Genomic DNA, 10,392 nt, shown 5'->3' with positions numbered 1-10,392 from the left:
CAACATGCGTGCACACGTACGTAGCGTACGCGTGCATCTTACCGTCCAGTGACGCCTCTGTGATGCTCCAGCTGCTCGGTGGAGTGTCACGCAGGCACTGTACACTCCATGTGTCTTCATGGAAGCGCCCAAGAGCTTAAAGACTGGTAAGGAGTGTGGGCGGGCCCTCCGTAGCACTGTACTGGAATGGTACCAGGTACTCCGGGCAGGCTCCAGTACACCCGTACTGGTGTCACTGGTGTCTCCCCTGTAATCAGTCCCATATATCCAGATCTCAACCGAACCATTTTGTTTAAGTACTCTGCTGTGTTAAATGTTATTTTCCAGTTCTGGCCGCACATAAGGTAAGTTGTTTTGATATGGGGATTCCAGTGGGTCATTTGTTTGGTATATAGAGCAAGGTACCTGTCTCTCACCCCCTTATATGAGCAACAATCAAATAGGATGTGAGCCAGGTCTTCTTCCTCTGCCGTTCCGCAAATGCAGACACGCTCATTGTCGGGTATAGAATGGAATCTCCCATATCTGATCATGGTGTCAAGCTGTTCAAATCTCCCTCGCTTAAATATCTCCCTGAGATGTTTTGGCAGTCGTAACTTCAAATAGCTGTCTACTTGAAATGTACATTTGCATTTGCTCAGCCATTTCAGGTTACCCATCTTACTAAGGATATATCATTTTGTGCTTCTATATCCTTAATTCTTTGGGCAGCTCTGTTTCTGAGTTGTTCTCCTGTTACACAAGAGACAGGAAGCTTCTGACAATTTTTTTTTTTAACAATACAACATCAACATCTGTTTTGCTTTACATTTGACTACATTTCGAGGCATTTCCATAATGACAAAATCATTTTAAACATCAAAAACTACAGTCATCTTCTTCCCTCCCTCCCTCTTTCCTTCCCTCGTTTCTTCTCTGCTACTCCCCTTCCTTCCCTACCTCCTTCTCTCCTTCCCTCCTTCCTTCCCTCCTTTCTTTTCTCCTTCTCTCCTTCCTTTCCCCCTTCCTTTCCTCCTTCCTTCCCCCTTCCTTCTCTCCTACATTCCCTCCTTCCTTCCCTCCTTTCTTCTCTCCTTTCTTCCCTCCTTCCTTCCCTCCATTCTTCTCTCCTTCTCTCCTTCCTTCCCTCCTTGCTTCCCTCCCTCCTTCCCTCCTTCCTTCCTACCCCCCTTTCTTCTCCTTCTCTCCTTCCTTCTTTCCTCCTCTCCTTTCCCTTCTCTTCTTCCCCTTCCTCCCCTTTAACCTTCCCCTCTTCTTCCCATTCCTCCCCTCTTTCCTACTCTTACATTCCCTCCCATTCTTCCTCTGCCTTTCCCTTTCTCCTATTCCTCTCCTTTCTCCTCTCCTTCCTGTCTTTCCTTCTACTCCTCCCTCCATCCACTCTAATCGTTGTTGTATTTACATATTCTCCTCTTCAGAGGATGACCTGGTTCTCTTTTTCTTTTCTTTTTTTCCCTTATTTGAAAGTTATATAAAAAAGGCAAGATTTACAAAATACAAGATGCAAACATAGATAAAGCTCTTTACATATTTTCATCTCCCATTGCTCATCTCGCCTTACCTAGTATGAAACTAGGTTGCTAATTCCATGCAGGTAGTTATAACGGATTTCCTGTCAGCTTTTCAAGTTATTCCAACGTTGTGGTCTAATGGTGTTACTCAACGGTGAATTCTCACCTCTAATACATTTCTACTCTCATTTGTCCCTCTGTCTTTGTATATTGTTTATTTAAGTTGTTGCTTAGATCGTTTTAAGTTAGTCAGCTATCTCCTTTTATATCTGAATTTTCACTGTCTCATCAAGCCATTTGTACAATTTCTCCCAGACTTTATAAAAGTCTGTATCTTCTTTATCGTTAATCCGCATTGTCAATTTGTTCATTTCTGCTAATTCTAAGATTTTGTTCATCACCATTGTGCTAGTGGGGGCATTTTCACTCTTCCAGCACTGCGCATAAGCGATTCTTGCCGCCATCAAGATGTGGACGAGAAGGTATTGATTGGTTTTACATATTTTTTGATCTGTTATCCCTAATAGAAAGATTTCCGGCTTAAGACTTAATTTAGTTGACATGATTTCATTCAGCCATCTTAGCGTTCGCTTCCAATACGTCTTAGCAACCGGACACGTCCACCACATGTGGAAGTACGTGCCCAGCGTTGTTTTAAATTTCCATCATTTGGCCGATAATTTTGAGGAAATTTTTGCCAGTCTTGTCGGAGGGAGATGCCAGCGGTAGAACATTTTGTATATATTTTCTTTATAGGCCGTCGATTTGCTTCTGACAAAATTTGTTAGTTTGGTGATCCAGGAGATTTGCAATTGTAATTTTATTTGCTCTAGTAGACATAACTTGGGGAGTCTATCAAACACACACACACACACCCAGAGGAAGCAAAGTGTGTTTTTCTCAGGTCAAATCTGACGGAAGGATTGGTGCTTCTGCAAGTGTGTTAAAGTTTGATATAATACAAGCTGAAAACCATGAAACCTAAACCAATAGAATAAAGTAAACAAGTGAAGGTGACAAATGATTAATAAGTCATAGTGTTTGTTTCCCACTAGAGTTAATGGGTGTATATTTTGATAACTCTTTCTTCACCTAAGGAAATATTAGCCAACTGTCTTTCAAACTAGGCTTCACTTGCTTTTATCTCAGTTATGGGAAAAAGAAGATAGTGGACCAGGAAATCCTTGAAGAAATTTGTAAATCTAGAGACTATTTAATGGTTGCTCAGGAAGTGAGAGTCCACCAGTCCACCAGCACAACGTCCCCAGTTGAACAACTTTGCAAAGTGCGAGGCCGAAACATCCTTGGTAAGTATTGATGAGATATGTTCCCATATCTCAGGGGCTGCCACAAAGAAAAGGGAGTCAAGCTATTCTCAAAAAAACATCTGAGGGCAGGGCAAGAAGCAATGGGCGGAAACTAATCAAGGGGAGAAGCAACTTAGAACTAAAGAAAAATTCCTGACAGTTAGAACAATTAATCAGTGGAACAGCTTGCCTCCAGAAGTTGTGAATGCCCCAACACTGGAAGTTTATAAGAAGAGACTGATTAACTGTTTGTCTGGAAAAGTTTATGGTTTCTTGCCAGAGCAGGGGGTTGGATTGGAAGACCTCCAAGGTCCCTTCCAACTCTGTTATTTTGTTCTGTTAATATCACTTAAGTTATGAATTTGCTCAGGGATTTATCTAAATTGCAGAAAAACACCCTTCTGTTTCAATATTTTCTGCTCTCTGTGCAGTGATCTGGCATTGCTGTAAGGAGAGAATTTTTTGAAGTAAAACTCCTAAAACTTTAACCTTAAACTGTCTACTATTGACCTCACCCTATTCTTAAGAGGTCCGTAAGGGGCGTGCATAAGCGCACAACGTGCCTACCGTCCCTGTCCTACTGTCCCCATTTATTCATACCCATTTCATTCATACTCATGTTTAATCTTATAGTTATTATCTTGTAAACAATAATAGCCGAGGTGGCACAGTGGTTAGGGTGCAGTACTGCAGGCCACTTCAGCTGACTGTTATCTGCAGTTCAGCAGTTCAAATCTCACCGGCTCAAGGTTGACTCAGCCTTCCATCCTTCCGAGGTGGGTGAAATGAGGACCCAGATTGTTGGGGGCGATATGCTGACTCTGTAAACCGCTTAGAGAGGGCTGAAAGCCCTATGAAGCGGTATATAAGTCTAACTGCTATTGCTGTTGCTAAATCAAATAAATAAAAACAAAAAGTAGCAATAATGTTTTCCTTGGGTTGTATTGTATGCTAGGCACCGCAACCGCAAAGTTTGCCAGTGGACTTGATCCAGAATTCAATGATGGAACTCCAAAATAAGCAAGCTAATATGAAGGCTACTCTATTAATTCTTCTATTACAACTACTTCTTTTTGCTCCTAAAAGGCATCCAGAAGATGGGATTCTCTTTCTACATCGGCCTCTACTGCCTTGGAATCTTGATCACCAATCCTTTTTGGGGAGGTGAGGACCCAAATTTAATCACGATATGGAAAATTTAGCAAATTAAACAATTTAGATAAGTAAGACGGTTTTTTTGTATCCTCCTATATAGACCAAGGATCCTGAAACTGTACTGCTGAGTTGGTCCAATGAAATGAATATGCTTGTCCTTTTGTCTCCTTTGCAGCAAAGGCTTCAAAATGCCCCAATGACTGGTTGAAGAAACAGGGAAACTGCTACGGATATTTTGATGCAAAACTAAGTTGGGATGATGCTGAGGTAAGGACCATTTTTTTCCCCTCAGTCCTGGTGCGGTGAAAGGGTTGTTGAGAAACCAATATGGCAATATTGTTTGAATTCTGAGACAATTTCACGCATGAGCCGTCTTCTTGTCCTTTATTTGCTCCTAGATGGAGTGCCAGAGCTATGGCCCTGGATATCATCTGGCCTCTATTCTCAGCCGCCAAGAAGCTGCACTAGTGTCTGTATACACCAAAGACAAACAGAATTTAGCTAGCAATGTCTGGATAGGGCTCCGTGATGTCTCCGAGGTGAGTCTGACATGTTTCATTTCATTGGTATGGATATGTATGTATGTATGTGCATGTGTGTGTGTGTGTGTGTATGTATGTATATGTATGTGTACACACACACACATACAAACATATACACATGCATACATATATACACACACACACCACATTTTTCGCAGTATAAGACGCACCAGAATATAAGACGCACCAAGGTTTTGAAGAGGCAAATAAAATAAAAAAAGATTTTGCGCTTTGCAAACCTCCCAAAAACGGCCCGATTTTTGTGAAAACAGGCCTGTTTTTTGTTTTTTTTAAAGGGCATGAATAGCCTTTGGGAGGCTTGTAGCATGCTCCTGGAGGGTGGGGTGGGGTAAAAATTGAGCAAAAAACAGCCCATTTTTTGCTCACTTCTGCCTTCCCCAGCCCCTAGGAGCTCTCTGAAAGCTTCCTAGAGGCTATGCACAGCCATTTTGGTGAAGGGAGCAGGGTTTCCGGATGCAAAAAAGTGCTGTATTCCGTGTATAAGATGCACCAAGATTTTCACCCTCTTTTTTTGAGAGAGAAAAAGGTGCGTCTTATACTACAAAAATACGGTATATATACACATACATACACATACCTGGTCTACATATTGCATTTTTCACTGCAATTTTCTTCTTCTTCTTCTTGTGCCATACCTGTCATTGGACATTGGGGATCCTATTCAACAACATGATGACCACTGTCCGATGGCAGATCCATAATAAATTTGGTTATTTTGCTTGCTGTGGTTAATGTATTGCTAGAATCTGAGATTATTTGTTGATGCTTTTAAATGCAGTCAGTGCTGGATTTAGGCGCAAACTAAATAAGCTACAGTTCAGGCCAGCATCATCTGGACAACCTTCCGAATTTGTTCTTTTTGGGTTTCAGAAATTTAGGTGGTGCTACTGTTGGTATTAAATTCTTGTGTAGTCAAAATTATTTAAATAATTTTTTTGCTGATGTTTAAAAATAGAAGTAAAAAAAATTATGAACTCATTAAGATGGGGTTGACACAAAAAAGAGGGAGGCAAGCTATTATCCAAGGCACCTGGGGCTAGGACAAGAAGCAATGGGTGGAAACTAATCAAGGAGAGAAGCAACTTAGAACTCAGGAGAGATTTCCTGAAAGTTAGAACAATTAATCAGTGGAACAACTTGCCTCCAGAAGTTGTGAATGTTCCAACTCTGGATGTTTTTAAGAAGATGTTGGATAACCATTTGTCTGAAGTGGTGTAGGGTTTCCTGCCTAAGCAGTGAACTGGACTACAACCCTTCTAACTCAGTTGTTCCTATCTGTTCTGTTCTGTTCTGTTCTGTTCTGTTCTGCTCTGCTCTGCTCTGCTCTGCTCTGCTCTGCTCTAATTATGAAGCTTTATTATGTCCTGAGATATGAGATGAAGACATTTATTTATTTATTTATTTTTCCTTTTTTCTCTTATGCATACTTTTTTCTTATTTATATGGTATCTATTTGCAAAGTATACTATTATAATCTATGAGAGTTATCCAGCAAGACAAATGAAAAATATATAATCAGCATACACTTTCTTTTGAAAATAATTTGTATTTTTCACTTACCATTACTTACTATTAAAGTCTGTGTGTTCATAGATATTAACTATGGGATAACACAAAACACGCACAACACACACACACACAAATGTGCATGTGTGTGTGTGCTGTGTTGTCCCACAGTCCTGTTTAGCTACATTTTAGATTTCAGATACATTTCTGACACATAACATATCTCTAAAAAATTGCCCCTCTGAGCTTCCCTTAGCTTAGGTCCTCACTAGTCTACATCCTGCACTGATTGCAATGATACCAAGAATAGTCTAAATTATGACAAAATAGCAGTGCTAGGTATTTCACACACCCTTTTTTTGAAGGAAAGACCATCTCATCCTGAAGGTATAATAACAAAAGTTCATTGCAAGCGGCTTTCCACTTCTACTTTTAAGGTAAATATGAATGGTGGGGGAAGAATGGTAGCCCAAAATATTTAACAAAGTTCAGCTCTGCACACTAAAATTTCATAGAGCTGAATGTCAGATGCAACATATATAAATTTCCACCACATTCACTGTCATGAATTGGTCATGATATGATGCCTTGTTATTTTTTTTATCTTAATGGATGTGTGCTACAAATTTGTCACTTTATCGCTGGGAAGATTGCTTGAACTTGTTCATCATAGCTAGTATCTAAGAACTGCCCATCACTCAACTCTTTTGGCTAATCTGTGTAGTTTATCATCCCAGGTGGTTACTTACCTTCTTAATATGTGATCTTGGTCTGTCCTTCATCAACAGAAAGGGCGATGGAGATGGGCTGATGAATCCACTTTCAATTACAAATCCTGGGCAGGATTACAGCCAGACCACACTAATGGGAATGAACATTGTGTGGAGATGTTTCATTCGACAAGTAAGTTAACGCATCTTAGTTGGTGGTCCCTGATGAACCATGTACTCAGGGCCTTCAGGAAAACAAGGGTTGGTTTGTTTAACTTGGAGTTATCCTATAAGCCAGAGGAATGGAAACCATATGTTTCATGGAGTTTTCCATAATTCAAAACTAAAGATATCCTCACTCTCAATATCTCATTTTTTAAATAAAAGCGTTTAGGAGAAATGGCTAGCTTTCCATGAGGGCAAAGCTACATAAACTGTTCCACAGTTCCCCAACTGTTTCCTCTCCCTTCCCCTCCCTCCGCCCCTCCCCTCCTTCTCCTCTTTCATTCCTCCCCTCCCATCTTCTCCCTTCCCCTCCCCTACTCTCCTCTGATGAGCCAAGTTTTCAAATCAGAGCCAATCAGAAAAATTAAAGTTTTTTTTTAAACAGCATGGACTCATCTCATAAGTCAGAGGAATAATTCAAAACTAAAGATGTCCCTCCCTCTCTCTTATAATAGCCTTTAAGAATAATGGTTAGCTATCCATGAGGAAAAAGCGGAATTAATGTTTTCCAGATATAATGTAGTCTGTTTTTTCTCTAATAGCCTTTAGGGGAAATGGTTAGCATTCCATGTGGGCAAAGCTGGATAACTCTTCTCCAGATATAATTCAGCCTTTCCAAAACTGGTACCCACTAGATGCATCGGAGTAATCTTTTCACCACAAATGGAGGTTCAACAGATCTTGAAAGCAGTGAGATGGAGAAAACTGGTCTAAATACTTTGAAATAACATGATATGTCCTATTAAATGTTCAAAACTGGCCCTCTTGTTAGTAAAAGTATGATAGGCACCAGAGGTGGATTCCTATCGGTTTGGACCAGTTCAGCCGAGTAGTAACTCAGCCTGCCATGCCCCTGAAACCGCTTCTATCTGAGGCGCCATTGGCGCTACCATCTTGTTTTTTGCTTCTGCCCATGTGCAGAAACATTTTTTTTAGTATTGAGCATGCACATCGTCCCTGAGTAAACTGGCAGTAGCAGCAGCCAGAACCCATCCCTGATAGGCAGGACAATTATTCCTCAGAGCAGGTCCGAAGTGTAATGAAAGGGCAGGACAATTATTAGTTAAATGATTTTTTTGTTTGTAATTTTTACTGTGCAAGACCTTAGTGGGATCTTTCCTGCCCTTGCGTAAATGTTTTGGATCAATTCAGCTCTTCACTTACTTTCACTTATTTAGGCGTTCATTGGTGTATCTGTAGTGAATGTATTCCATATTCTATTTTTACCTCAGGAAATTTCTTCAGCTAGTTTAATAATCAGGGGCAATTAAGGTCAGGAACTACATCTCTCACTTCTAAATAAAAAAGTGGTTTGGAATTGTGAGATCAGGGAAAAAAGATTTATAGGAATTCCTCTCCTCTCCTCTACCTTCCCTTCCTCTTCCCTTTGTCCTGATTCCTGTATCTCTTTCTGCCATAAGAAGGGGTACTTTTACTTTTACAATGACAATTCAATTTTTTTTTAGGGGGGATATCAATAATTGTCTCCAGTTCTCCATTTATTTTCTGGAAAGCAACATTCTTTTTGCTCTTCCTAGGAAATTATCCTGGGGTCAATGGAGATTTTTTCATGAAATTTAAAGGCCGACAATATTTTCTAGGTCATGGTTGAAGGAATTAAGAAGCAACTTCTGACCTGTCTTTTGCATTGCAGATTTTAAAGAGTGGAATGATAGGGCATGTGAAGCTCTTAACGCTTACATCTGTAAGTATCAGCAGTAGAGCCCTTTGGACGACAGCAGCTGTGACGTGACCAGTACCAACTATGAAATACTTGGAAATTTGATCGACACCCTGTTGATTTTTACTGCCTCTGAATCATCAAGAATGACATGCCAGATCTTCTCTCTTCCCTATCCACATTTCCTGTTAGAATAGACAACTTTACCATTACCCTGTTCTCCTGATTTTTCTCGGCGGCAATACAATACAAATAAACTCTCTACAGCACATGTATACATTTCTGAGTATATTTTATGCCATTCGAGTCATGGTATGGCAACATTTGGTGGGATAGATGGAGTGGAAGCTGTTTTTTGGCTGCCACAAATCCAAGTGTTTCCTCCAGTGGTGGGTCTCCGCCGCACATGCACAGGGGAGGGGCGCATGTGACAGAGAACTCACACGCGTGGGGTGGGGATGGGGGTTGAGAGAGCATGCATGGGGAGGGGGAAGCTCAGGGGATTCACTGTGCCCCCCCCACTGCCCATTTTTGCTCCCAGGAGGCTGCAGGGAGGCCCACTAGGCCCAAAGGGGGCACAAGGGGGGGTCACAGGCACATATGCAGGGGGGCTGAGGGAGGACAGGGGGGTTGTGCATGCATGCATAGAGGGGAGGGGCACACGTGTGTGTGTGTGTGTATGTGTTGCATTATGGCTGTGGGTGCACATTATGGGTGTGGACGCAACAACAAAAATGTTAGCTGTCACTGGCATATACCATTCTGCTCACTTTGTTTCTGGGTGTTTTATCTAGGGGTGGGACAAGCATCTGCCTTAGTGTATCCTTGGGTTTGAAGTGTACATGTATGTTGCATTGGCTGAAGAGCTTCCTGAGCTTTTCTGATATTCCTGCAACATATGGAATGATAACGTTGCTTCTTTTATTGTTCTCTTCAGTGTCTGTTATGGGAGGACTCCTGTTGGTTTTTTTTCTTTTTTTTTTAGATTTGATGAAGGCTCACTTGGGATGGCCACACATTCTGAGGGCTTCCTTGGTGTGTTTTAGTTCCTTTCCTTTCCCATCTTTGCTGATAGGCAGGCCTTCAGCATGGTGGTGTAGGGTTCTGATGACTCCCTTTTTATGCTCCAGTGGGTGGTGAGAATCAAAATGTAAATATTGCTCTCTGTGTACGGATTTTCTGTAAACGTCCAACGTTAAGGCTTCTGTTTTCCTCAATGTGTACTGCATGGTCCAGGAAGGCTAGACTATTTTCCTTAACATCTTCTTGTGTGAATTTGATGAATCTGTCCACAGAGTTGGTATGTTTGGTAAATGCTTCTAATTCCTCTGTTTTGATCTTGACCCAAGTATTGTCCACATACCTAAACCAGTGAGTGAGTGGAATTCTGTAAATGAATCTAGGGCTTTGGTTTCAACCAAATAGTAAATTATAAAGGTAAAGGTTCCCCTCACCTGTGCTAGTCATCCCCAACTCTAAGGGGTAGTGCTCATCTCTGTTTCAAAGCCGAAGAGCCAGCGTTGTCCAAAGACGTCTCTGGGGTCATGTAGCCAGCTTGACTAAATGCCGAAAGCGCGCACAACGCTGTTACCTTCCCACCAAAGGTGGTCCCTATTTTTCTACTTGCATTTTTATATTCTTTCAAACTGCTAGGTTGGCAGAAGCTGGGGCAAGTAACAGGAGCTCACTCTGTTATGCAGAGCTATGGATTTGAACCGCCAAACTCACAACCTT

General features: G+C 41.3%; 1 protein-coding gene across 1 annotated transcript; it reads left to right on the top strand.

The window, feature by feature from the left end:
- The first annotated feature begins 2,661 nt into the window (after positions 1-2,661).
- LOC148046396 (C-type lectin LmsL-like) lies at positions 2,662-8,933 on the top strand. Its single transcript, XM_087714119.1, has 6 exons — positions 2,662-2,818; positions 3,905-3,982; positions 4,149-4,240; positions 4,372-4,512; positions 6,831-6,945; positions 8,632-8,933. Exons 1-6 carry the CDS (start codon positions 2,728-2,730, stop codon positions 8,697-8,699), a joined length of 585 nt encoding a protein of 194 aa, XP_087570245.1. The 5' UTR covers positions 2,662-2,727; the 3' UTR covers positions 8,700-8,933.
- The last annotated feature ends 1,459 nt before the right edge of the window (positions 8,934-10,392 follow it).

This window comes from Thamnophis sirtalis, unplaced genomic scaffold (assembly GCF_051295495.1).
Source record: "Thamnophis sirtalis isolate CommonGarterSnake01/CBP01778 unplaced genomic scaffold, rThaSir2_p1.2 scaffold_4, whole genome shotgun sequence".
NCBI classification, from domain to species: Eukaryota; Metazoa; Chordata; class Lepidosauria; order Squamata; family Natricidae; genus Thamnophis; species Thamnophis sirtalis.
Note: the sequence above shows the minus strand (reverse complement) of the source record. Positions and strands in the feature narration are given on the sequence as shown.